General features: G+C 54.8%; 1 protein-coding gene across 1 annotated transcript in view; it reads right to left on the bottom strand.

Moving 5' to 3' along the window:
- Nucleotides 1–2,300: 2,300 nt before the first annotated feature.
- LOC111161601 (carbohydrate sulfotransferase 8) overlaps nucleotides 2,301–27,965 on the bottom strand; it is a 62,916-nt gene continuing 37,251 nt past the window's right edge. The window contains exons 2-3 of the mRNA XM_022525358.1: nucleotides 4,041–4,078; nucleotides 2,301–3,458 (exon numbers count right to left, since the gene is read on the bottom strand). Of these exons, the coding sequence (XP_022381066.1) occupies nucleotides 2,346–3,458; nucleotides 4,041–4,078 (1,151 nt within the window). The 3' untranslated portion in view covers nucleotides 2,301–2,345. The remainder of the gene's footprint in view (nucleotides 3,459–4,040; nucleotides 4,079–27,965) is intronic.

Here is a 27,965-nt window from a genome sequence, read left to right as displayed (position 1 = left end):
GCTCGATCCCAGGGCCTTGGGATCATGACCTGAGCTGAAGGCAGAGGTTTAACCCACTGAGCCACCCAGGTGCCCCTGCTTATTTATTTTTTAAAGATTTATTTATTTGAGAGAGAGAGAGAAAGGGAGAGAGGGATACAATTTGGGGGAGGGGCAGAGGGAAAGACTCCTCCAGCAGCCTTCCCCACTGACTGCTGGACCTAGACAGGGCTCGATCCCGTGACCCTGAGATCATGACCTGAGCTGAAACCAAGGGGTCGAGGCTTAACTCTCTGAACCACTTGGGTGCCCCAGGAAAGTCCCTCTTTGATGGACGTGTTATGTGTGTCCATCTGCCCAGCTCGGGCTGAGCTGTCTCTGAGGGATGACATGAGTTAAGATGTTTCTTCCTGGTACACGCCCCCCCAACACACACACTTCTCTCTCTCATTCTATCTCTTTCACACTTGCAACACACACACACACACACACACACTCACACGTGCACAGCGGGAGGTTGGTCCCGTGGCGATCCAAATTGTCTCCAAGCAGCAGCTTGCCTCAGCTGGGCTTCCGGGTGTCCCCCTGGCTGATGGGATGACATGGTGACACCCGGCCTCAGGCTTCACCAGATGCCTCCCTGCCCAGAGACACTAGTTGTGTGTGGAGACTTCCCTCTCACTCTGCGAGCCCCGCAGCCCAGGCGCAGCTGTGTCGGGGCCCTTCCCTGCCTCCTCTCACGCTGACCCAGCCTTGGAGCCTCAAGGCACTTGTCTCGCTGCCTCCACACCCCGGAGCCCCTGGGGCCCTGACCACAGCCTCCTTCCTGCCCCTCCGAGCTCCTCCTGCCAGATGGCCAGGCCACTCCAGCTGGAACCTGGGGAAGGGGGACCCTGCTCGGGGTTCCTGGACATACGGGACCCCAAGCAGGGGGAGGCAGCCTCAGTTCCTTGTCCCACCTTTGTTAAGTTTCCGGAGCCCATGGTGGAGGCAGAAAGGGGGTGGAGCCCCACGGGCCAGCATGAGGCTGGCTGGGAGCCAGCAGCACGGCGACCGTGGGACCAGCAGGGTCTCCTCCCAGGCCCCAGCAGCATCTCCCCCAACATGTGGGAACAGACTGACAGCCATCTCCTGGCGAGATCCACGGAGACACCCTTGGAAAGATACAGAAGGCCGTGCAGCAGACAGGCTGACAGAGAGATGAGGCCTGACAGCAGACAGACAGACCGACCTTTAGAAACAGGCAGCATTTTGTATTACAAACGGGACCGGACATAGTCACGGCCACAGCCACCCTCAAAGCTCCCACACACTTTTTCTGGGACCTTTCGAGAATCACTCTGGCTTTGGACAATTTCAGAGCCATTACTGTGTGTGGAAAGTACACTGTTGGACAAGTTCCCCCTGTGGGCTTCTCTTCCTCCTCCCCCACGGGTGGGCAGCCCTGAAAGCTTTAAGGGCGTCTGGTCAGGTGAAGGGAGCCAGGGGTCAAGGCCAGGTCAAGGGGTCTCCAGACAACAGCTTCGAGATAAAGCCATGCTGAGAGAAAGGGAGAGCATCCCTCCCGGCCCGTAAGTGCCATACCCACGGAGACCCCCCCATGCTGGACCCCACAGATCCCCACATGGCAGCTTGCCCAGGGAACCCTGGCAGGTCCCCAGAGGGCCTCCACAAAGTGACTAACAAGAAGAGACCCCAGTGGGCCTCCACGGGGACAGGTCAAGTGTCTCCTTTCAGGATAAATGGGCCAGAACTGAGACCAGAGGCCCCAGGTGCCCTGAATGAGAGCCTCAGATCCTCTACTCTCCCCGCCTCCTTTCCCGCAGCAGGACCTGCAGACGCCTGGCTCAGGCCCCTGGGGAGGGAGAAAGAGCCCCCAGAGCCCGGGGAAGGGGCCATGTGTTCCCATACCAACACCAAGTGTAGACACCTCTACTCTGGAAACCATGTGCTTTATTTGGAATCTCTTTCCGAGGGAACCTCCCCCGGGCTCATAGAAAATCTGCAAACCATGTGGTTTGGTACAAGGCAATGGCTAAGGGACCGCAGGAAGTCCCTTACCGCTGGGCCCTCGTCTTCCGGGCCTCAGGCTTCCCCGGCCATCCTGACTCTGCTGAGCTGGGTGTTTGCAGCTGGGACTCCTGGGGTCCTGCTCAACCCCCGGGCGTCTTCCTCAGCAGAGGAGTGAGGAAGTGGGGATGGGACAGGGGCCAGAGGCTCCCCTCCAAGGCCCGGGCCTCTGTCCCCCACGTACAGCTAGCGGCACCGAGCAGTCGCGGCTGCTCCGGTCTCCGGAGCGCCGACAGGTGTGGGAGCGCGCGCCGGCGCGTGGGGCGGGGCTGCCAGCGGCCAGCCGGCCCTGCGCGTCAGTACAGGTCCGCAAAGGGCTTGGAGTAGTTGAAAACCAGGTAGTCCATGTAGTAGAAGTCGTAGGTGCGCTGCCGCTGCAGGGCGGAGAGCTGGGTGAAGTACTGGCGGGCGATCTGCGCCGTGGTCCGGGCCTCCTGCGAGTGCCGGTCTTTGAACCGGGGGAAGGTCAGGTTCCGGGGCGCCCGGATGAGGCTCAGGAAAAAGTTGGCGTCGTCCTCCATGCTCTCGAACTTGCCCACGAAGTCATAGTCGATGAGACAGGGGCTGCACAGCCGGCTGACGTGGTCCCAGTGGATGTCCATGCCCACGGGCCGGTGCACGTCCAGCAGGTACTGGACGAACTCGGGGAAGCGCACGCCAGAGCCCGTCCGCAGTGCCTCCCGGGACGCGTTGGCCCGGTAACGGGCCAGGATGGCCTTGCCGAACACGGGGTGGTAGTAGCTATTGGGGTGCTCGAACTTGTCGCGGAAGGCGGAGACCAGCCTCTCGAAGGGCTCGCGGACGAAGAGCATCTTGGTGTAGGTGCTGAGGCGGTGAAGGATGCCCTGGCGATCAAAGGTGTCCAGCCGCTTGAGGGCGCCGCCGTAGTGGACAGTGTTGTGCGGGATGTCGGCGGTGGACGAGGCCAGCCCCGCCAGCACCATGAGCACCCTCTTCCAGTTGGAGCAGCCCGCCTTGGGCACCTCGCAGTACAGCACGCGGTGGCGGTCCTCCACGAAGATGCGGGACACGTGGCGGGGGGTGACCGCCCGGCGGCTGCTGCTGGCCCTATACTTGGCACATGCCTCCCGCATCACCCGCTTGCGCTCCTGCTGGCTGCGGTGCATGGTGACCCAGTGGCCGTCGGGGGCCCAGGGTGCCGGCCGCGCAAATGCGCCCACTGAGCCGTTGGCCGGGACGGCTGCCGCAGGGGGCATTTTCTTGATAAGTAACCGCCGGCGGCGCTGCCGGGGCCGGGGCCGGGGCCGGGCCCCCGTGTTTAGGTGGGCTTGAGGCTGGTCTGGCACTGGCAGGTGGAAGTCCCTTGGGGCCCGGCTGGACAAGTCTCCGGGGACCTTCTCCGTCGGTGCCTTCGAATCACCATCCTGGGAACTGCCTGGTGGGACGTCCTGGAGCAAGAAGAGAAATGGTTATCAGCATGGACGGGCCACTTATCAGCAGGACACTGAGCATCACACAGGTCAGACCCTCACTATGGCTGGGGTCCCTGCCCCCTCTGTTGCCTCTTTTTTTTTTTTTTCCAGGGTGAGGGAGGAGACCAGCTGAGTCTGCTGGATGGGACCCCTCTGGCAGAGCCCACGTCTAGTCCCTGAAGGCCCCACCCCTGGCTGGCCACTGTCTTGAGGCCAGAGATGCAAGTGTCTTTTCAGCCACGAGATGGCGCAGGCCTCCCAGGAACCTCTCAGAGCCGGGCGAGGGGAACAGGGCAGGGAGCTGGTGGCCGGAGGAGGCTGGCTCAGATTTACCGCCTCTATTAGCAAAAGTCCAAAGCCGCCAGCTAACAGGAAGGAGAAATTCATGGGTCCAAAGCCCTGGGCTTTGTTCCCTAGGCTCCTAGGAAGGACAGGGCACGTTTTTCTTTCCAAAAATGGATTTGACATGAGCTCTGGATTTTCTTCCCTGCTCACCCCACCCCCTCCAACTCGCCCCAGGCTGCCGGTGCTCAGATTTATCGGACTCTCAGAACTCACGTTGTAGGGCTGCTGTGGCCTGATGCTGAACTTTATTCCTGAAAAGCAGAGAGGACAGTATTAGCAGAAGTAACATGTGGCTCCCAAGGACCTGTTCACAGGCCCTTGACAGTTGGGCCCCCAGGCTAGAGGGCACTTGGTGTGGGCTCCATGACAAAGCAGATCAGGGGGGCACGGCTCAGTGTGAGTGCCCCTCCACCCCCTTACCCATATGGAAAATGGGGGTGCAGTGAGATGTAGCCCCACTGGCTCCTAGCTGATGATGCCTTCTCAGTGTCTTACCTCCTGATGTGACCTGGAAGGTCTCAAAAGCTGGCCACCTGCTCAGTGGAATAGCCAGGAAACCCACAGCACTGCCCCTCACCCCCATGCAACCTCACTGTCATTAAGTCACAGGGAAAGGACCCTCTGAAAGCTCTGTTCCTCCTCTCTCTCTGCTCCACTGGCTCAGCCCTTGCTCTAGTCAATGTGAGCTTTCTGTACTCGGAATATGACACAATAACACCCATACCTTTGCACACACAGGCCTGGGTGTGGAACACACGCCTTCCCTTGGACTGGGGCCTCCTCACTTGCTCTGGGAATTCCCCTAACCTAAGCACCTACTTTGAGATTTTGGCCAGCTCAGCTGGCCATGGGACTCTGGCGTGAGCTGGCCATCTCCTGCTCGCCCTGGTCTCCTGCAAAGGGCTGAGCAGAGCCCAGGCACAGAGTGACTGTCTGGCAGGCACTTGTCACTGGAGGGGAGAGGAGACAGATCGGTACATTGCTGACCACACTCCACAATGTTCCCTCTTCCCCCAAGGAGGCTCTTTAGCTAGGCTGGGGCTGAAGTCACCCAGGATAACAAGCTCTAGGGAAGTGAACCCCCACTGGGAGGGAAGGATTCTGCTTCATACTTTGTTTTGGGGGAGGTCCTAGGTAAACAGGACGATTTCCTTTGGGGGGACCTATTTAGGAGTCTTGGCCTCCCTCTCCCATCCCTGCCTGGCCACTGAGGCACCAGGGGCTCTCCCTGCTCTTGTGCCATATATGTGGCTGCTTCTACTCTGTAGCTTTGTTGAAAGCCACAGTCACAATTAGCACCCGCTACCCTTTAAGGAAGAAAAGGCTTGAACTTCCAACTGGCATGACAAGGCACACCTGACCGAGTTCTGGCTGTTCCTGGCCTATGTGTGTGAGATGTTCTGGCGGCCCAGCATGTCTCCTGCTGTCTCTGTGTACTTGGCATAGGTCCAGTGGCCAGAACCCAGCTGGTGAGAGAACATCCTGTCCCTGACCCAGGGGGCTCCACCAAGTTCTCCACAAGGTTCTTTTACAGCTTCTCCCATCGCTGTGACCCTGGCCTCATGCTGGTCAGTCTGAGGATGTGCCTCTACATCTCCTTCACTCACCAGCTACGAGGGGGGATGCAAGGTCACCCCTGGGATGGAAAGCCTACATTCCCTGAGCCTCCTGGGAACTTCTCTGAGTTCCAAAAGTGAAACAAAGGTGGAACTTGGGCCCGTAGCCTCTTTCTTCTGTTGCAATAGTGTTCTTGGATTCCTTTGGATTGGGAACAGGGGTGTGGCAGAGGACAGAGTGTACATATCTTCCTGGGCATTCCCAAGCTTACAGGCAATATGTGTATACATATGGAGCAACTCTGAAACAAGGCTTCCAGACTCTTCTGCGGAGGCTGAAGGGAAGCTCCATGTAGAACCAGCTGCACCCCGGATACTGGGTGCAAGTAGTGGGTCCTTGGTTCCAAGACAAGAGTCTGTTAGAATTGAGCACCTCATCAGGGTCCCCCTCTGAGCCCAGAGCCTACTCCCCTCCTGCTGACCACCCCTCCCCTGCCCTGCCCTGCCTCACCCCTGCATGGGCTTCTTGAGTCCATTTCTTTCTGGCACGTGAGGGTTTCCTCCTGCAGCCAGTGATCACAGGTCCCTTCAGCAGAAGGGATGGGCTGCACACGCAGGCCTCCTCCACACTGCTGGGTTTCCTTAATTATTTTCTTCTGGTGACGGCAGCTGCCTCTGCTAAACCACCTCTCCTCAGAGTCTCAGGTACAGGAATTTACTCTGCTTGTCAATCCTGTCAACTTGTCAAGGTACGGTGGTGCTTATTTACATTCCTTTTTGGGAGCAAATGAGTCATGCCAGATTTGGCCAAGAGTGGGGCTCAGGAGCCACTCACAGAAGGCACCCTGCCAGCCAGTGGAGCTGGAGGAGGATGCGTTTATGGAGATGTCAGGCCCTACAGCTGTGACCTCCCGCTGGCACTGTCCTCACAGCCTGGAGGGTGGTGGGCCATGGGGCCTGTCCCATTTTACCTGTGCAGCCTGTGCAGAAGGATGCTGAACCCCAAGGGGTTTTCCAGGTTGGCCCACTTGAAGGCTGGAGAAAACATCCCTCCTAGACCAAACCCGGGCTTGGGGGCATCTCTGACCTCCTGGCCACTTTTACCCAATAAAGCCAAGCTGGCTGCAATTGCCCCCTTTGAAAATAAAAAAATTGTCTTGTGGAAAACCCCAGCAGTCCTTAGGCGGAGGCCGAATTTGCCACAAGCTGTACGTTCTTGACCTTTAAACTTATTATCGTTCATTTGCCAAAGACTGACCCTATCCCGTATGGCATTTTGGAATAAAGACAGGTAGTTAATGAAGGAAATGTAACAGGCTCCCCCTCCTTGCCAGGGGCCCACTGTCCCTACTTTTTCTGTAGAGGAAGGTAATCTTCCATGCACGGCTTGGATAAAAGCCAAAGCAAAGACCACGCCTAGTTCTGAGCAAGTGAAGGTGAGCAGCCTTGGGTGTCTTGAGGACAGGGTCTGGGTATCCCACAATGGACTGCACTTCAGCACTTGGACAGCTCCGTGGCGTGCTGGGGTGGAGGGCATTTAAGGACGCTGTCTCAGCTGCACCCACGAAAGTACCACGGGGGCAGGGAGAACTTGGCTTCAATATAACCACCACCAGCCCCTCCCAAGCCCTCGAATAAACATGCAGTCTAGACAGAAAAAGTGGGCTTGCTGAACAACATAAACCACAAGCCCCAGCCTCCTTTTCCATCCGATGGCACCCACGCCACCACACGCCTCCGCTGTCTCCCTCCCCCCCACCCTGCGACAGGGGAATCCCAAGGTCAGTCATGTACATGCTCCATGTCCAGGGTCTGAGCTACCTGTCTTCTCCTTTCAACATCATGTTAACAATCTGTGAGAGAGCTCCTTCCCCTGCACGGTAAGAAAAAGACAACCGCTTTCTCCTTCTGGACAGATGATATTTGCAGAGTGGTTGAAACACATGCTGTATGATAGGAGTAAATGCTGGTGAGAATAAACAAAGCGTGACTCCTTGGGACTGCCAAGTGGGCTCCACACTGTGAACTCTTCTCTGGCTCGGGGTTTTCTTCAGACTGTTGGGCTGAAAAGCTTACTGGTTACCTGTCAAGGGGAGGCAAAGGCTGATGATGTTGTATGTGGCCAGTTTCTCCTTTCTTTTCCCTCCCTCCCTTCCTTCCTTATAAAGACAGAAAACTGACATATCACCTTTTTTTTTTCTTTTTGAATTTTTATCTATTCATTTGAGAGAGAGAGAGTGAGAGTACAAGCATGGAGGAGGGGCAGAGGGAGAAGAGGAAGCAGACTCCCCACTAAGCATGGAGCCTAACTTGGGGCTCCATCCCACGACCCTGAGACCATGGCCTGAGCCAAAATAAAGGGTTGGATGTTCAAACGACAGCCTCCCAGGCGCCCCTGTGTGGCCAGTTTCTTATGATTAGGCTGTGTAGCCTGGGCCTGGGGCAGAGTTACCAAGCAGGCTTTGCAGGCACATGGGCTGTTGGGGAGGGGATGCTGCCTACTCCTCTCCCAAGTCACAGGAGAGAGACCTGCTGGGTTTAATCCAAAAGCCCCAATCTCTACTGTCCAGGACCCACTGAAGGTCAGGCTGTGTAGACCAACAACACTGACATGGGCCGAAACAGGACCCAAGTTCCCAGAAAGGGCGGGAAGCTGCCACGTGAGCCCTTGGTTGACCATGTTTGAGGAGTGTGACTGTTACTCCAACTGGCCCAATCCCAGCCCCAGGCCCTGATCGTGGTGAGGGGGTCCTGCTGCTCTGAATACTGCAGGCTGGGGAGCAGGCAGGGCTGTCCTGAAGGAGTCATACCTGCAAAGAAAAAGAGGTAGGAGAGAACAGAAGGGGCCAGCATGGGCCACGGGGCATGGATGTGAGTCCACAGTCCCTGCTCTGTGCAGAGTTTCAACCCGTGGTCCCTGATCTCCAGAGCTACCCCCAACTGCCTTTCCTTGGCTCCTTTTCCATGTCTTGGATCTTCTGGTGGCTGAGCCCGTGTGTCCACAACCATCTGGGCTGTCTCACCACATGTCCTCTTATGCTGTCCATCAGGCCAGGAAACTTCCAGGGCTTTCAGGCTGGCCTGAGCCAGGGAAGATACTGGAAACAAGGCCCCCACTGCATCTTGGTGTCCGGCATGTGTGAGATACAGAGTCCAACTTGGGTCCCGGCCCAGATTCCCTGGCAGGTGCGTCTGGTGAGCAGCCTTGCCCTGCTCTGCTGTGTCCCTTCCTCCTTAGAAAGCAGCAGCTCCTGAACCTCAGGTGCGTGCCAGGGGGCAGCCCGCACGGCGGGGTGGCGTACGGGTCCTCGCACAGTGCTGGGGGGCCGCAAGGTGGGAATCTTGGATGCGGGCAGGAGAAAGGCAGCCAGGAGGGTGCGATGCTCGCTGCAGTTAGGGGAGGAAGCCCTGAGGGAACAGCCAGGCCCCACTCCACAGGAAGCATGGAAGGGTTCTGAAGGAGGGGCTCAATTAGCCCTCCACGACTAGGATCCATGTACACGGGGAGGAGAGAATTTCTTTTAAGGAATCAGCTCATGCAAGTTGTGGAAGGAGCTGCCCAGGCTGACGGGTCTGTCTACTCCCACACAGGCGAGGAGGTCAGATCTACGATGAACCCAACTGGCTGCCTCCCATTGCCATATGTGGGGCACTAGGTCGGGGCCTGTGGCCTCCATGGGGCCACACCAGCTCTGGCTCTACTCCCACCAGCAGCTCAGGCTCTGCCCTTTTGAGGGGCACCCCCTACCCCCACATCGGCCTCTGATGCCTCGTTGTGAGCTGCTTCCTTCCTCTGGGCAGGTTGTTAATTTATGCAGATGAGATGCAAAACTGAAGTTTAAACACACTCAGCAATTAGCGGGCAGCCTGGACTCCAGGCACAGAATTCAGACGGAAGGAGCCTCACCGAAGGGTCTTAAATTCTCACTTGTGATCACAGGAAAATCCAAGTCATTAAATTCTCTGCTCGGGCTCGTGCATGGCCTGGAGACCAGCCTCAGTCCCAGCGGTGCCCGCTTCTGCTGTCCCAGGCCCAGGGCAGGGAGACAGGGTTCCTGGCAGCTCTGTGGCCAGAGTGTGGGCCTCGGGCAGAGGCAGGAGGTAGCTGGACAAGCCACAGGCCCCTCTCCTCCTGCCTTAGCCTCTGTGGGTAGGCTCGGACACAACCAAACTTATGGTGGGGTGACACAGTAACCCCTGACCTTTGGGCCAGACCAGAGCAAGGGCTTGCCCTCCCTTCGCCTGGAGACTCCGAGTAATAGCTTTTTTTTTTTTTTTTTTTTAAGATTTTATTTATTTATTTGACAGAGATCACAAGTAGGCAAAGAAGCAGGCAGAGAGAGAGAGGAGGAAGCAGACTCTCTGCTGAGCAGAGAGCCCGATGCGGGGCTCGATCCCAGGACCCTGGGATCATGACCTGAGCCGAAGGCAGAGGCTTTAACCCACTGAGCCACCCAGGCGCCCCCGAGTAATAGCTTTTAACAAGGGATCACATATTTTAAAAGAAACGAGAGCAAAAGCACAGCTGTGTGACCTTGGACAAATCCCTTGACTTCAGTGAACCTTAGTTCCCTCATCCATAAAATGGGATAAAAATGCCCATCTTGCAGGTCCATAAACATGCACAGTGCTTGGCAAAGAAGAGCTCATGGGAGGGAAGCTGTCGGCTCCGGGTGTTCCCATCACCAGGTCACCTTTGTAGCAGGTGAGTTTTTCCAAGCCCATTCTTCCAAGTCTAGCTCCAGCACCAGCATGGGGACTCTGGGGCCTGTTTGCAGAGGAGGGAAGAGGGAATCTTCCCGCCTCGGCCTGATGGGCTCCTGACTGCTCTGACCACCACTTGTTTTGTTTAGCGATTCCATTCCCTCGCCTCCGTGATTAGGATCCACGATTCAGCTGGGTTGTTCCCTGTCAGCTCAGCCTTGGCTGTGAATTCCCTTGCAGCTGTCAGATTGGAGCGCTGGAGCTGCCTGTCAGCCAGCCAGCCAGCCGGTGAGCCAGTCTGCAAACCCAGCAGCTGTCCTGCTGCTCCACACCCCCCATCTGTCCATCACGTGGGGGGTGAGCTGTCCCTGCGCTTCCCCCCACCCCCACAGCATGCGTGCCTAGACACACGGGAGGGGTCCCCAGCTCCTGCTCCAAAGCTCTCCTGTCAGAGCCTGCGGGGGGTGATTCCTACCATGTTCTGGGCCGGGGGCGGAGTGGGGGGGTCCTGCACTGCACTGCACCGTACCTCCAAGTGTGCAGGTCACATGGAACCGACGTGGTACACCACGCATACCCGGCTTCTCTGTGCCTGTGTCCTGCCACGGGACGTGGTGGGCTCGGGGTGGGGAGGTGTACATTCACATCTGTATCCAGCTTCTGAGAGCTCATGGCATGTGGCTTAGAGCAGGTCATGCCTCTCCTCCCTTCATGTGTTCTTTCAACACACATGAGCCTGGAAGGATTACCAGGAGCCCAGGAACGCTGCTGCAGATGATAAAGAACCAAGTCTGCGACATTGGTCAGTGAAGGCACAGTACCCCCTGGCGGCCATCCCTGCCACCCCTGCAATGTGTTGGCAGCAAGACCAGGAGGAAGAACTCAGTGGCGCTGGCCAACGCCATTTGTCCTTCTGCTCCACAGATGGAGCACCTGTGTGTGTGGCCGGCAGTGGCTTACACACTGGTGACAGGGTCTTGGCAATGAATGGGACCATCGGGGCCTCTGCCCTCATGGAGCTTACGGTCTAGCAGGGAAATGGCAGCAATGGGGTGAATGACAGTCCACGTAGGGTAGGGATGTCAACAAGCCCAGGGCACCAGGGGAGGTCTCCTTAAGGTAGGGGCCGTTAGTTGGCACCTGAGGGTAATGAGGGCATTCCTGGCAGAACTTGGTGGCCTTAGGGGATGAAGGGACACAGAGGCTGAAGGTGTCCAGAAATGATGGGACCACTGAGGGTGGCGGGGACAGCAAACTAGGGGTCCTCTGGGCCTGGCAAAGACACCCGATCTTATCTCCTAAGGCCCGAAGAAAGTCTACAAAGGCTTTTTGGAGCTGGGAGCTATTTTGAATTTAAGGACCATTCTGAGATGAAGAGCTGAAGACGGAACAGAAAGGCTGGTCCATCAGCGGTGGTTGCCACCATCTGGGGAGGAGACGTCTGAGGCCCGGACCCAGAGGCTGATGGGGGAATGCGGAGGAAGATGGGAAGACAATTTCAGAAAGAATAAATGGGGTAGTGTGCTGCTGGATGTTAACATCGGCTCTCGGGATGCTGGGGAGGGGCTCATTTGCAGTGTTGGCTGATTCCTGCAGCGTAAACACTTCTCCTGGGCAGATTTCAAGCTACTGATAGGAAACGGGGTTGGGTCCTCATGGGCTGGTAACAGCCAGTTCCTGCACGCCACTGGGTCCGCACCACTTGGGGACTGACTGGGAGCAGAATAAGGAGATTTGGGTTTCCAGCGTGAGCATCGGGACGCTGGTGCCATTTCCTAGGAAGGGGAGCTGATCCTCATTGAGTCTGAGATGCTGTTGGGTCTCTGAGTGTAGACGTCCAGAGGTCAGATTGAGGATGGGGAGGAGCTAGGGCAGACGTATGTGTGTGCGAAAGCACAGTCCACAGCCCATGGCTGTCCAGGGCCTGCTGAGGGGGGAGGACCAGCCCTTCTCAGCTAAGGGAAGCAGACCTGTGGCAGCCCATCCCCAGCAGCCTTGGCTGTGGGCCCAGCAGAGTCTGCCTGAGTCTGCCTTTCTCCAGAGCCCACAGGGAGTCCCTCCCTGCCCACAGGGGCAGCCTCCTCACTGCTGCGGCCCAGGCCCAAGGTAATGATCGGTAGGGCTCTAGCTGGCTTCAGGATGTGTCTTTCCGGCTGCAGAGTCAATTACCGAGCTGCCCTGTGGCGGCCAGACCTGTCACAGCTGCTGCTTTCAATACTCTGAGAGCCCCAAAAGTGAATCTGTTCTAGCCGATGCTTCCTTGAAGCACCCCACTCCCTGGCAGCTCCGTTCCTGCAGCCAGAACCGCTCCGTCTGCAGGGAGCCCTCCAGCCCCCATAGGGGAGTCAGGCTCCTAGAAGTAGGGCTGCAAAGGAGCTGCTCCGGGGCTCAGGTATAGAGACACCAATTCTCGGAAGAGTCCCCAGAGGCTGTGTACGGGTAGTCACCGCTGTCCACGGATTGTACCCAGACGGGCCCCGAGACTGGGCAGCAAGCCCTCCCCACCCCCAGCCGGATGCAAGCTCCCTACACTGGAGCCGCAGCCCCAGGCTCTCCTCCTGTGCCATACAGACCTCTGAACGGCAACGGCATTTCAGGGAGCATCCCGCGTGCTCTGAGCAGAATGGAGCCTCTGTTTGCAAGGGGAAGCCTGGAGGTGCTTGGAGCACCATGCAATGGGAGGGGGGCCCTGCCACGGGTCCAGGTAGCTGCAATCCACATGGGAGGAGAGGGGACTCCCTGCCCCCTTGAACGTCAAGTTAGGTCCTGCCAAGGACTGGGCCAGCAGCACCTCAGGAAGCGTCTGGCCAGCTTCCCTGAGGGGTAAGGCCTGGAGCACAGCATTCGTCTTGGCCTTGGTGGCTGCTGACTGTGGGGACACCACCGTCCCTGGACATCTAGCCAACACCCACCTCCTCTCCCTTCTGGCTGGCCAGCCCTTGGCTCTGCCCAGCCTGGTGCCCTGGGTTCTGGACAGCAGATGGCCACACTGACCACAGCACCCCAAAGCCATCCTGGGGAGCAGACACCCTCTCTGCTGACTGTCGCACCACAGCGGGCTGGGCTGGGCTCCACACCCGCATCACACACGCTTGCAAAGACGCTCAGATCTGTGCATCCAGGCCCCCGGGTAGAGGGGCCTTGTGTACGCAGAGATCCTTCTGGAGGCAAGTGGGGAATGGCCAAGAAAAAGGGAGGTCCCAAAGAAAGGGCAAAACCAGAAAGGGTTCTTCAGGTGAAGGATAGGGAGCCTGAGTTTAGGCAGCACAAGAGGAGAAAGGGAGGGAGGGCTGCAGGGCTCGGTGAGTCAGGGTGGAAGGGGGAGGGCAAGAAAATGTCTGTGCCCCCACATGCTGTCAGAGGGTGGTCCGGGGGGATAGAGAGGCAACAGAGGACAAAACCCAGACCTAAATTGGGCCACGTGGACCCAGAGGCACAAGACGTGGGTAAGGCTTGCGGTGAGGAGCTCTCAGCTGGAGACAGAATAGCGTGGGCCAACACTGTCCAGACACAAGCCGCGCATCCCAGCCCTGCGACGACCAGCATCCTTGAAACACACGCAGCTGACATAACGCCGCGTAACAACACCCTCGTTAGCTCTGAGCACAGGAATATTAAGTAGAACTAAACCCTGGAAATGTCATCCAGAATTTTCACAATTGTCATGTGCGCTGAGAATTTGCCAAAGTCTTTGAGGCGATCCCTCAGCCGAGACCCTCGGTCTCCTCCCCTCCCCAGCATTTTGGGGGTGCCTCGTTAACTGTGAGAGGCACCATCTTCCTGCTGGGAGCCCGATGCTGTTTGCCGGGGCGGGGTGGGGGTGCGCAGTTCCCGGAAGGCACTGTCTAAGGTCCATGAACCTCCCCCTTCAAGCTCAGCAGGTGTCTTCTGGAAATTAGACCCTCCGGTCTCGCATATAAAATATGGTCCTCCGTAATGGATGCTCCAAGGTGGCGGGGGTCTCTGCGCGAGGAGAGCCGAAGACAGTTCTGAGCTGTTTCCCTGCTTCCTTTGAAGTCCCACCAGCGGCAGCTCTCAGGACGACGACGCGAGCTGTCACAGGCACAAAGATGGCCCCACCCGGCTGCGTGCTTCTCCTGCAGAATTAAGACTCCCGTCTGGATTCCCAGGCATGTGTTTGGGGCATCTCTTTGCGGTCGGGAATACGCTGTTCCAAGACACAAAAGCAGCCCGGCGTGTGCCTCTGGCTTGCCATGCCCGTGTGCGGTGCAGACGAGGAGCTGGCCGTGGAGGTGTGTATGGGGCCGTCCTCTCTAGAATGAATGATTCACTTGCCAGGCAAGGGCTGCTCAGCCCACAGAGGCATCTTCTGCAGGATTAAACGTCATTCCTTCTAATGACTTGATTTATGTCTGGAGGTTCACAGCTCCAAACAAAATATGGTGATGATGGCCATAAATCACGCCGGGGACGCTTACAACGGCAACGAGCTTGTTTTCTGTTTGTTGGGGAGGTGGCTGCAGAGCGAGGGGTGCTGCGTAATGGCCCGTGTGGGGCAGGGAGGGCACAGGACACATGGGGGTGTGGGCGGTGGGTGGTGTGAACACGGTGCAGCAGGCTTGAATGCCTGAGGCTTTTGCGAGAATTTGTGGTTGGAGATGGCAGGGATTTGGGAAGTCCTGGGTGCTGGGGACCACACATGGGGGGCAGACTTCCTGGGAACGTTATTTCCAGCTCCCTACCACTGTCTGCCCGGCTGTACCCCTAACTAGGAGCGCGAAGTCAGGGCAAGGAATTCTCCCGTGGATTACACCTTTCCTCTGGGCTCAGGACAGCTTCTGGAATATGCTGAGGCCATTTTTCAGTCTGCAGCCCTGTCCTGGGTGGGAAGAGACCTGGATGGACCAGGGCTGCGGGGCTGAGCTCTGCAGGTGAAGGAGGACCCACCTGGCTCCAGACAGATGCCCGTGGGCTGGCATTTCTCACTCCGAGGATCAGATTTCCACCGAGACCTCGCCCTGCCGAGAGGAGCTCAGAGGAACACTGCCATCAACGTCAAGGTTCAGGAAGAAACGGGCAGCTCTGTTTCCCCAGTGCCCACCCTTGGCTGAAGTACTCTGTCAGAGACACTGTCACCATGCCCCCAGCATCTGGGACCAGCTGGCCCCGTGAGGCAGGGCAGAGGCTGGAGACAGCGTGGTGGGTGGGAGGGGACCCATTTGGGGGACTGTCACGGTACAAGAGGACCATTTCCACCAACCCAACTACAGCTCTGTTCTGGCCAGAAGTCTGTTAAGAAGTGTGAGCCTTAAAAAAAAAAAAAAAAGTGTGAGCTTCCTCCTTGGTGAAATTAATCTTGCCCCTGGCATCCAAGCTCTGGGAAAGATGATGGGAAGAGGTGGGCCTGGGGTCAAGTTTCAGGGAAGGTCGATTCATCCCAGGGCAACACAGCTACTCTCCCAGGTCTTCTCTCTCTCAGGCAGAGATATGTTTGCACAAGAGCCCATGGCTGAAAATGCCACATCAGAGACACTTGGCCTCTAAGAAGTCATGATATAGGGTGACTTGGGGATGCTGGGCATCGGGGGGAAATTGAGCCATTACCAGGTATATGGCCCCAGCCCCTGTTCATGGCATATTTAACTGGGAGTTGTGGGTGGGGAAATCAGGGGTGTGGGGGGGGGCTTCCATGTCAGATGTGATGGGGAGATGGCCTGGGGGGAGCACACTGACGGCAGTTGGGCTGGGGTGTGGGTGGACGGATGGATGGATGGATGGATGGTGAGTGGCTGACAGGTGGATGGTGGATGGATAGTTTGAGGTCCAGAGGAAAGGGCTTGAGATGCAGGCCAGGCAAGCACTAGAGGTGGCAAGCTGGAGAGGTGGGTGGCTGGAGGGGAGATGGATGGGGAAGCCGTGTGCCACAGACAGGCTCCAGTCCAGCCCCACCAGCTAAAGGTGCATCTGGCTCTTCCCTCCCTGTAGGCAAGAGGGACAAGACACTCAGGCTTTCCTGACGGTCTTTGGTTTTCCTGGATCTGGCACAGGTGACAGCTCCAAACTGAAGGTAAGCCAGGGTCCCTAGTGACCTCCTTGAGCCCTGGGAGTACCCTTTCCCTTTCTACCAAATACTGGAAGCAATCTCCAGTGTCAGAAGACAAAGAGAGCTCTGTCTGTCTTTGATTAAAACAAGGGCAAAAAAAAAAAAAAAATGCTGTTTATCTTCTAAAGTCTGGCAAATTTTGATAATGAAATCTTTAGAACGTATAATACTGAAACCTTTCTAATTCCAGGCAGATAAGGAATAATGGTAACGTATTTCAACTTCGGAAGCAAGAAATAACCTTTTATCACCTAATTTAACAATGTTACTGGGAAAATATGTTAGGAGAACGTAAAATGCTATTTAAATGATAAAATATGCTGCCTTCGATGGCAAGGATTTTAATTGCCACAATCGGAGTCCAAACACACTTTCACGCCAGCGCTGACAGACACCGCTAATGACGGTGTCCTTAACGAGGCACGGCGGAGAGGGTCAGCATTGACTTCCGCCGTGTCCCCGGGGAAGCGGCCAACACCTGACAGCTGTCGGGCTCTGCCGGGCTCATCAACGTCACTGCCTTGTGAAGTAGGAATCGGTTCTGATATTAATATTAATCGGCCAACACATTAATATTAATCAGTTAATATATACTTTCCATGACAACACGAGATAAAGGAATCTTATTATGTGGTGGATCCGGAACGCGGAGTATCTGAGTGTATTTCCTTGGGACACGAGGCATAAAGGAGCCTAAGCCTCTTAGGCGTGTCATCTCCGCAGAGAACGGACCTGGGCGCACGCGAGGACCAAGTCACAAGCAGGGAGAGTGAATTCCTCTCCACGGGGCAGGGAGAGGTTTCTCCCCCAGGCAGTGAGCAAGGCGGTGGGATGGTGGTGGGCATGGGTGACCCCGATTATTCTTTCCACTTGGGATACAGCAGGCTGCCCAGAACGGGACCCCTGACTGCCCACAACAGGATGACTCTGTCCTGAACCCCAACCCACCGGGCCCTGGAGGAGGGGGCTGGTGTGCCTACCCTGTTCACGTGGGGGCACTGAGTCTCAGAGAGGTTGGCTGTCTTGCCTTCATCCACACTGCTGGCTGGGAGGGTGGCAGAGCAGGGGCCCGGGCCAGACGTGACCCCATGTGCCCTTGTTCTAACCCTCAGTGCCTGGGGACCCCTGGGCTGGCCTGGGAGGCGATCACGGCACGCCTCACACAGACATCACCTGTGAGAACGGGCACCGGGTTCTTGGTCTTGGGCGGCCCACCCTGGGGTTCCCTCGGAGGCCAGCCCGTTTGGTGGGGGTGGGGGGCAAGCAGGGGTGCAGAGGCAGAGCTCCCTCCGCACAGGGTTCCGTTCTGCACGCTTCCTTGCAGACAGCCTCCACCGGCAAAGGCACATCTGAGCACAATTAACATTTTAAGCACTAATTATTTTACTTGGGTGTCTAAGTCTGAGGATCCTTCAATTTCAGTATAATTGGAGAAAAATGGTCATCAGTTACCGAACAGCAGGGGGGCGGCTCCATGCTTCCCCAACACCAAGCCAAGCCGAGAATCATCTGAACATATGGGTCCCCAAAGCAGCCGCCAGGCAGCCGTGCCAGGCGAGGGTGTGGTGGGTGGGCCTTGGGCACCCTGCCCTGCCATCCCTGACATCTGCTAGGAAGGCTTTTGGGCCCAGTTAATTACTCGCCTTTTTATCTTTTCCATTTTGTTCCATTTTCTGCAACAGCATCTGTTGCAAGAAAACCAAATGCAAGAGGAAATGGGATTCATTATTAAAAGGAGAGCTTATAATGTCCCCTTCACTCCCCCTTGTACTTGATAATAATCTGAGCTCATAATGAAATCCTCAGGCTCTCCCTGTCATGGCTAGAAGGCTGCAGGGACAGGTGCTGTCCTAGAAAGGAGGCTTGGTTTGAGGGGCTTGGGCTGGCGCCCACCGCCACCTCTCCTCTCCCTGGGTGGGGGGACGCCCGGTGTCTGGGGTCTCATGGGATAACTGTGAGGCTTTGGTGCCCAGACTTGTGGAAAACTACAAAGCATGTTTGGTTTTGCTTTGCCTGTCCCCCCCACCCCTTTGGTCTCCTATGAGCAAACAATTAAGAGAATCAATAGTTCTGAACTCCTGACAGGGAGACTGAGAAGGTGGGCCTTCAGGAGCCTGGCTGCTGGTGCAGTGGGGGTGTGGCGATCTCTTCGGGGAGCCTCTAGGGCCTGGCTGGCCCAGCTGGAGGCCTGGGGGCTGGGGGCAGGGGGCATGGAGAGAGGAGTGGCTCAGGACACAGGGAGATGCTAACTCAGGCCCGGATAACCCCAGAGGGGAATGACCAAGAGACCCTGAGGAGAAAGGGTCTGTTTTTGCTGGGGACCAGTGCCCCTGGTGAGGGTGTCTAATTTTGCAGACGGCTGGGAAAACTGAGTTTAGCTGTGACCCTCCCCGCACACCTGACAGGCCCCTGTTCAAGAATGCATTCTCCCAACCTTCCCTGACCCCTGAAACCCCACTCATGGACTCCAAGATGGTCTCCTAAGTGCCACCATTCCCCTCAGACACTCCCTTCTTGGGCCTTTCTCTCTCAGGTTCCAGACCTCTCTGCCTCTCCTCAGGGAGCAGTCCCACATCTCAGGCAGGCCTGATGCAGTGCACCCTGACACGGAGTCTGGGTCCTTCCAGGCCTCACCCCATGGCCTGTCTCTCAGCCCTGTGGTCCCTCAGTCCCATCAGGGAACCTGGGGCCTGGGGCCACCGCTTGCCCCTGCTCCAGGCTTCACAGAGGCCCTCAGGCCCCACAGGACTGCCGCAAGGCAGCTGGTGAACAAATGGAGGTCAAGAACCACTCAGAGACCCAGAGGGCCTGCCACGGCCCCTCGCCTGATGGCTGCGATGCCCTTGATCCTTCTGTGAGCCACCGGCCCATACCCTCTACAAAGGGCCACACTCCCCTTCCAGGAAGTCTGAACCTGGACTAGAAGGCTGGGTGTCCTGCCCCTGCAGCCTGGGACCTTGGGGCGATGCACCCACCCACAGCCCCTACCCCCAGTGCCTCCAAGGCAAGATGTGGGTGGGCTGGCTTGTTGACGGAGGAGTCGCCCAGGGACAGGGTGAGCAGAGCCCCACCTGGCTCTCCCCTCAGCTGTCTTCCTTGGCGAGGACATGGAGTCCAGGTCCCCACTAGCTGCAAAGAGCCTGCAGCACTGGGCCCTTACAGAGGCCCATGGGGTCAGGGCCATGTTGACCCAACTGGACACATGAAGAAACTGAGATACACACAGGTTAAGCTACCCAAGGGTACACAGCTGGTCCGTGGATAAACCAGGATTTGAACCCAGTTGTCCTTGGCCCCAGTGTCTGTTCTCTTCTCCACCTGCCGCTTTCTCATGGTGCTTTCTTGGCTGGTGGCGGCAAGGTGGGGATCCCACAGGGCCTGCCTTTGCCTCCTCTCCTCAGGGCTCAGCACCCCTCCTCCCCAGGTGTGCTCCCCTCAGGGTGGGACTCTCCCTGCGGCTCTCCCTCCAGCCTCAGCCCAGGACTTATCAGAAACAGCTTCTGGAACTTCTCTGATGCCCTCAGGCATCTGTGTGTACATCTGGGACGTGAGCTTTCCTGCCCGACTTCTTTGGACTCTCCTTGCTCTCTGCCTTTAGTCCGGGTTTCTGTAGCCTGAGCTGGGGTCCCTCCTTCCTCCTGGCACCAGCCTCCCCTGAAGATCTGTCTGCAGCCATGGTTTCACCATCTCTACAATGAGCAACCAGGGGCTTTGTACCCAAAGACCACTGAGTCTCCCACACAGCAGGACAGTGTGAACCACAGGGCCCACAGGCATGGAGAAGGTGTAGGCAGAACCGCCTCCCCCCCCGCCCCCCGCGCCTTGGTATTCACGCAGTTAGAGCCTCTGGGTGACCAGGCGGGAGGGGGCGGCCCATGCTCTAGCTCCACCTCCCCGGCTGGGAGCCCCGCCCAGACTGCAAGCAGAAGCGGAACCTCGGGGGGAAGGAAGGTTTTGCTGAAGGGGCAAAGAATTGCTCTGGGGGGAGTAGAGGGGAGGCTTGGTGTCAGGCCTGAGGACAGCTCTCCCCTGTGCTCTTGGTGGGAGGGGATGCCACACAGGACAATCTCCCCACGGCCCCGCATTCACTTCCTCCTGCTGCCCGTCTGAGCAGACAACCTCCATCCGGCGACCACACTTCTCCCCCACCCCAGAACTCCTTAGGACTGTGAACTCGGCTTAGGACTGTGAACAGTCTTCACTCTGCTTCTGCAGCCTCCACCAAAAAGCCGTGTCCCATATGCGCAGGTGACATCGAGTTCAAAGCTTTCCGTAGAATTGTTTTTGTCATGAAACATTTCATTCATGCAAAAGAAGATACGTAATGTGTAAAATGCCCATATGAAGAAGTACAAAGTATACACATAAAAGAGACACATAAAGGACAGAGAATAAGAACAGAAACGCTCAGGTATTCATCACCCGGTTTGAGAAACAGACCTTTATCCATGTCACGGGCTCCCTCAGTGCTCCTCCCAGACGTCCCATCCCACCCCGACCGGGGATAGCCACTAGACAGAATTCTCCGTTAATCGTTCTCTTGCCTTTTTTTTTTTTTTTTAAAGATTTTATTTATTTGAGGGAGAGAGAGAGAGAACATGTGCGAGCAAACACAAGCAGGTGGAGGGGCAGAGAGAGAAGGAGAAGGCGACTTCCCGCTGAGCAGGGAGCCGGATGCAAGATTCAATCAATCCCAGGACCCCGGGATTACGACCTTAGCTGAAGGCAGACGCTTAACCAACTGAGCCACCCAGGCGCCCCCAATCATTCTCTTGTCTTTTGAAATACTATTATCTACACGTGCCTATAACCCTAAGCAACTTATCATCTATCTTTGCAACATAGCTTACAATTGGCCACCGTGGGAGTATTTACACCAGAGAAAGGAGTGATTGCGACCAATCAGGACTTTGTCCCTTGCGTCCAAAGCACGTTTGCCACCTTGTGTTTGGTGGTAGACTACCTCCAGGAGGAAGGCATTGCCTTCCAGGGGCCTCCCTGTCACTGAAGTCAAGCTTCTGATGAAGGACGCAGCTGTGAGCCAGCAGCGGCAGGCAGGGCTGCAGGGCGGGGCGGAGGGGGACGTAGAGGGGCGGGGCAGAGGGGGCGGGGCGGAGGGGGCACACCCACCTTGAACCAGGTCTGGGCGGGGCACCCGCAGCTCAGCAGCTCCTACAAGGACTCATACCAAGGTCCACACTCCAAGTGACCCCACAAATCTGTCCATTCATTTTTTATTCTGGGACTCACACAATTTACAGGCCACTCCCTGGAGTCAAGCACATACTTACCAGAGCTCTTCCCAACCTGAAATTATTTATGATTTGGCATTCAGGGAGGAAAAGCAATTTTCTCAAAATGTCTGATGTCATGATATATTGTCCGTTTGACATGCATGTGCCAAAAACGATCGCTCTGCCGTTCTGCCCCTCAATTGCAATTATCCTGAATTAAAAAAGGAGAATTACTACTGTTTGGCAGGATACTACCTCAAGTAGCATCCAAAGAAAATGCCTCGAGCATCTTCTAGAAAATAATACATGCCTTGGAAGAAATTATGAAACGCACCAGTGATTTGGCCAGATCCTTGTTTCCCAGGGTTCTTTGTTAAGTAATGCTGGAGGGTGGGGTAGCTGTTGGCCCCAGTCTCACCTGGCTGTGCCCGGGTCCCCCTTCCTGCCTGCACTTCACTAAGGACAGCACTGCCCGTGTCCAGGTGTGCTGGGACAAGAAACTCCAAGAATGTGCCCACCCACGGAGAACAGATAAACCAAGGATGGCATTTCCATACAATGGAATGCTCCTGTCCACAAAAAAGAAACAAGTCACCAATACACATGACAATGGGGTTGAGGCTGACAAACACTCTGAACAAAAAGAAACCACAGTGTACATACTGTAGGGTCTCACTTATCAAATTCCACAATAGGCGAAACTAATCTCTAGCGACAGAATAAGATCGGTGGTTGCCTGGGGGACGGGGACAAAGGGGTGGGGGATGAGTGAGCAGGGGCATGAAGGAATGTTCTGGGGTGAGGGAAATGTTGTAGATCTCGACTGGGGTGATGGTATATATTTGTCAAAGCTCACCATGAATGTGTTCTCCTGTATATACATTATACCTCAATTAAATCGCTAAAAAATTGTGTGAACATATTTTAGAACTCTAAAGTGCTATGTGGGAAAAAAAAAATATGCTATTTCAGTTTTGCAGAGATCACGCTTATATCTCAAAAACCAAATGGCAATACCTGGAAGGAAAAAGCTTTTATCAAACTGAAAAAAGGACTGAATTCAATAGCATCAGCTATGGTTAACTTTCAATGATCCTGGAGTAAGCAAAGCAATTTGGAAAAACTGTCCCCTGCCCCCCAAACTAAGCCTCAGGCAATCCTTGTCGTTTGGGGCTGAGGAGATGGGGTGAGTGGGGGCTGGGAGCCAGAGGTGAAGGCTGCAATCAGATGAAATTTGGGGGATGATGGGGTGTTGTGACCACCGCGGAAGCACAGTGATACGGCTCACAGCCCAGTTTCCGTGCAGAGATCAACTCTGGGCTCTGGAAGGTCCCCTCACCAAAGGCTACATCTTCTTCCTGGAGGCTGCCCGTAACCCGCAATGGGCTGACCGTCTCAGACCTCTTACATCGATTCAGAACAACCCAGCTCCAGACCTCTGGGCAGGAGTGGCCGGCTCAGTCACACTCTGACTTCTCCCGGCTGCCTGATTATGCTTCCTTCCCTTTCCCATGGGTGTCAATCCTCTAGGACCTTTTCCCACCCCGCCACACACTCCCTGAACCTCCTCTGAGTCTAATCCCCAGGAATGTGACAGTTGGTGCCAGTGGTCCAAGAAAGCAGATGCTAAGATGGAACGTTAGACTCGAATCGCCTGGCAACCGGCCACTAATGAGGACCCCAGAACTGGCTGTAGGTGGGAGCGCAGAAAGCCCTTGGCAAGATGCAGTAATGCAACTGTTAAATTTTGTACTGGGGGTGAACTAGGATGGCATACGGAAGGAAGTGCCCTGGGGTGTACCAAAATGTATCAAAAGGTTGAGAAATACGAGGCAAAAAGCAATTTAGGGACAAAGGGCTATCGCCTCTTCGGCAGCCTATCAAGAGACTCACGTCTTTTGCTCCAGGGGGACAGTTCCAGGTCCTAGTGGTAAAAGTAGCAGAGCCGCAGAGAAGGCAAATTTCTGGCAGTGTCAGGCACCTGACGAAGAAGGAATGGGACCCTGAGAAATGGGATGGGGACATCTGGATTGATGCGCTTGAAGAGGAATGTGACCCTCCTCAGAAAGAGGTGAAGGAACCAGGAACCAGGTCCTCGTGGGAGCCAGAAGTACACACCCTACTTGATTCTGAGGATCTTAACATAAAACACCAGAATATAAAGCTGGGTAAGGAGGAATAATTTCTATGGGAGCATTCTCCCGGGATACAGGATTGAAAAGTATGGCAAGGGCCCCAGATGATGATGCTGACACGCCGCTAGGATGCTCTCAGAAACACCAAGAAGGCCGCGGCCCACACCAAATGAAGTAGAAATGACAGAGTTGTTGCGGCAGACACTGCAGGAAGAGATCAAACGGCTCTCAGAGGTGATCGTGCCAGAGTGATCAATGAAAGGCTGGAGGACCGACCACATGACTATGTTTTGTGGGAGGGCCTGGAGGGTACCCCCCTTGTCTAAAGCAATGGGGAATTTATTGGTAGAAGGGGCACCAGCATCAATGAGAAACTCAGAAACGGCTCTCCTCTGTAGGACAGGGCTGAGTGTGGGAGATACCATTAGAGACCTGGATTTCCAGATACCAGTGGGGAACCATAGGATCTTGAAACAGAAGCCACATGGCAGTACTCAGCCATCACAAATGAATCTCAGTGAGCAGCACTGTCACCCTGGCAGCCAAGAGAAGCTGACCAGGAGCGAGCTATGAGGATGGTTACTAGAATGTGACATCCCTAAGGGCAGGAAAGATGGGCGGCCAACAAGGTATGCACCAATACATAAAACTAAAAGAAATCAGGGATGGAAAATCAGGAGGCTAAGGTCAGCTGTCCTAATAACAGGGCATAATCCCTTGGCCAGTTTTCAGATGCAGAAGTCAATGACTGATGGACAGGTTAGTTCCCCAAGAGGTGAACTCTATCACATCATAGCAGGTGTATAGTAAAGTTTCCCTGGTCCTTCCCCAAGTGACCTGGAGTCATTTATTTGGTTAAATGTACATTGTGGCAGAAGGAAACACCAAATATGTCAGATTTTTGTCTGAGTTGACATTTACACATGGGGCTTTGATCCTTGGCAATCTTTAGAGTCACTGTAGCCTCCTGGAGAGGACAAACAAAGGCCAGGTAATAAGTTGCCCAAGTCTGGCTCAAGTTGGGTTCAAAGACTCTCCCACCCCAGGGGATCCATTTCCCCCAGTCTCTGGGTATATAGTTGGCAAAACTGCCATGTCCTTGACCCCTGGGACAAGAACTACCATAATAAGGAATGCCTAGTGAAGACATTTGAAAGTCACCATATCACCTGAACCAACATATTGAACAAGGGTAATAATACTGGGAAAATGGCAGAGATTACTGTTACCTTTAAAGACCTAAGCTCAGGACTAGTCATACCAACAAACGTCCATGAAATTCACCAGTCTTGTCCCTACAAAAGATGAATGGGTTCTGGAGGATGACAGGAGATGGCCAGGAACTCTATTAAGCTGTAGTCCTAATTGTAACCACTGTGTCAGGTGTGGTATTTTAACTAGAGAAGATTTACATGATCTCAGTTAGGCAACCAATGGTCCAATAAATAGGTTCTTTCCCATCCCTGTCAAAAAGGAGTGGCAGAAACAGTTCATGTTGACTTGGAATGGACAACAGTAGATGTCCATAGTTTGCTCCAAAGCTAATTTAACTATCCTCTATTATAATATCATCCCAATAAACTACCTGCACACAAATCCCTGTCTCAGAGTCTGCTTTCCCAATGAACCCAACAGGCATCAGGCTGAAATGGAGATATAGTTTTGTGGTAAGAGGCTAACCCTTGTTCAGGGGCCGGCAGCCCTGTGGTGATAGGCAGAGTGGATTTGGATCTGTCAGGACCATGTCAGACTGAGAAGCATGATGGAAGCAAAAGGCCAGATTTGGGCTGGGATCTAAAGTGGACTAAGAAACAGAGCAATTATCAAGGAGGTGATGAAAAACTGAGACCTGGCACCAGAGACATCTCTGAGAACGGGATCCTGTGGTGGCAGCTCCGCCAACTGGAAGAAGGGAGGCCACTTTCAGGACAATGGACAGCACCAAATGTTCCTTGGCGTGGATTTAGCCCTAGGCGCTGTTCTCCTGGATAACCTATGTGAGGTCCTGGCCATCAGCATGGCCACCAGCAAGTTTTAACACCACAGACAGTTCCTAAAGGTCCAAATCTAAGCTCAAAAGCCAAGATCTGTACATGTACAAGATATCGGTCTGGGAGCTGATACCAAAGTAAATAATTTATCTCTGGAGAAGCCCACTATCCAAGATGGTAACCATGTCATGGCCTTTGAGGGTCCTTGAATCTTTTCAAATGGTGAGCATTGTGTGTGTGTGTGTGTGTGTGCGTGCGCGTGTGTTTAAGAGAGAGGGTAGGGAGAAGAAAGATGGAGGCCCCAAAATGTCAAGATCCACTGGTCTGGACCTTTGGCTGGGGTAGGAGTTTAAAAGTGTGTCTTAAACAAGTCTTGATCAGTTTCAGTGTGATTCTCTGCTTCCAGGGAAGGCTGTTCCACTCATTCTCTGAGCTGACCCGGTCTAGCAGCTTATGTTTGTCTCAGACCTAATGTCCCAAGGCACATGGCCACACAGGCTGAAAGCCCACAGGGAAACCCCGAGTCTTCTCAGCCTGGCAGGTACCCAGACTTTGCACTTGGTATGTCACAGGTTTCTGTGAGTCAGTTCTGCAAAAACACCAACAGACTTGAGAAAGTTCCCTGGGGGCCATTGGAGGGGGTCCCCTTGCCCTCAGGGATTGGGGATATCCACCAAAGAACTCTACCACCCACTGTGAGGCACTCTTGGAGGGAGCTGTGTGGGATTTGCTCCTATGAGTCAATTTGAGTTTCTCCATTTGCTGGAAGGTTCTAGCACAGCCTCCTATTGGCATCTAATTCGGGACAAGTTACAAGCATCTATCGTGAATTGATTTAGAAAACACAGAACACATACTTGCTTTTTAAAGGCAACACGTAAGGACTTATTAAGAAAATGACAGGGTCCACATATGCACCCCTGCTTCTGAGAGTTGGCCTCCTCTAACCAGACTGCACCAGACCAAAGCGTTGAGCCTGAGACGCCACTTGCCAGGATGAGGACATGTCTGGCTCTCTACGGCACCTTGTCCATCAGCCAAGACCTTATCAGATCCTTTGACCTTCTCTTTCTGAGAGATGCCCAGAGCGTGGATGTCAGAGAAGAGCAATCTCATTTTCGACTCTTCCCTAAGCATTCAGGGAATATGAAAAGAGACAAAAATAGGCTTTTATAAAAATCCATAAACACACTCCTGGGAACTCTTGGGAATGGTGCTTTAGGGCTAATGGAGTGAGTCTTGAGTTCCATTTAGCACACAAGCAGGTGCACGGTGTCACACCCGTGCACTCACAAACAGAAGTACCACTCGAGTCTCACACTGTGATCTGCAGCAAAAAGTAAATGAATGACTTAATTTCCATTGAATAACCAGTGCTGAGCACACAGGCTAAAACAACAGTGTTAATTCGGGATGAGCAGCTACAGACACTGTGTGCGGTTTCTGAGGACGATCTGATCCTCTGCGGGAGAAAGAGCTGGTCCCCCAGCCTTGATGGAAGGGGAGGGAGGGAAGATTTTCTGCTTCTGTGACTTCTGGGGGATGGCTAAAGTCAGGTAGGGTCACTTTTCTCTGCTTGATGGTCCTCCACCTTCTGGGCGATGAGGAAGAGTTAGCTTGGGCAGCTAATGGTCGAGGCTGGGGAAGAGATTGGGTGTTTAGAACTAAGCTGAAATGAGACTCTAAATCTCCATGAACTTACATTTGCCTTGGGCTCTAGTGCTCCCTCTCTCTCCATTCTCCCTCTCTCACACACACGGAGATGAAAATAGAGCGAGAAGCATCAAGGCAAACCCTGTAACTTTAAGTGGTAAATGGATTTCTGAAGCCAGACAGGGTTGGGGTGGAAAGCTTTGCCTGATCTCCTCGGACAGAGCCTATACCAGGGAGCCCTTCTGGAAGGCATAGGAGGCAGGATTCTTGTGGCCTTAATTAATCCTGGCAATTTCCTCTCTTCCTGCTGTCTCTCCAGCCAAGGACAGCTCTGTGCACTTGGTAAGGAACTTGCCTTCCATCTCTCTGGATGTCAAAGAGAACTAGTATTTACATCAGAATAGTAGTACAAGGCCTCCTTGCTGGCTTCCTAATTCATCTGCAGTCAATTACTCTTTGCTTCTGAGGCAACTGAAGGTTTTCTGAAGGAATATGGGAATGTGTTTCATTAATCTCACCAACTAACTGGTTTGTGGCATTTTGCTGAAAGCCCAGGCATGGGGAGCTCAGAATGACCACAGGCTCTTTGCAAAGGCTGGTCAGAGTCCTCCTGCTTCTGTAGTTGTCCCATTTTCCCAGTTAATGGCTCAGGGAAGGGTAGAGGTCAAACACTGCCCAAATTTTTCAAACATCACTAGGGCCTGGGCCCTTTACTTGGCAGGTCCGTGACCTTAACCTCTCCCCCAGGCGGATGGTGACTGGCAAGGGTGGGGAGAACAGGGTCCCCAGATCAGCCCTGGG

The sequence above is a fragment of the Enhydra lutris genome, unplaced genomic scaffold (genome assembly GCF_002288905.1).
Source record: "Enhydra lutris kenyoni isolate GAN:26980312 unplaced genomic scaffold, ASM228890v2 scaffoldscaffold85, whole genome shotgun sequence".
Lineage (NCBI taxonomy): Eukaryota > Metazoa > Chordata > Mammalia > Carnivora > Mustelidae > Enhydra > Enhydra lutris.
This window is presented reverse-complemented; position numbering and strand designations above follow the sequence as displayed.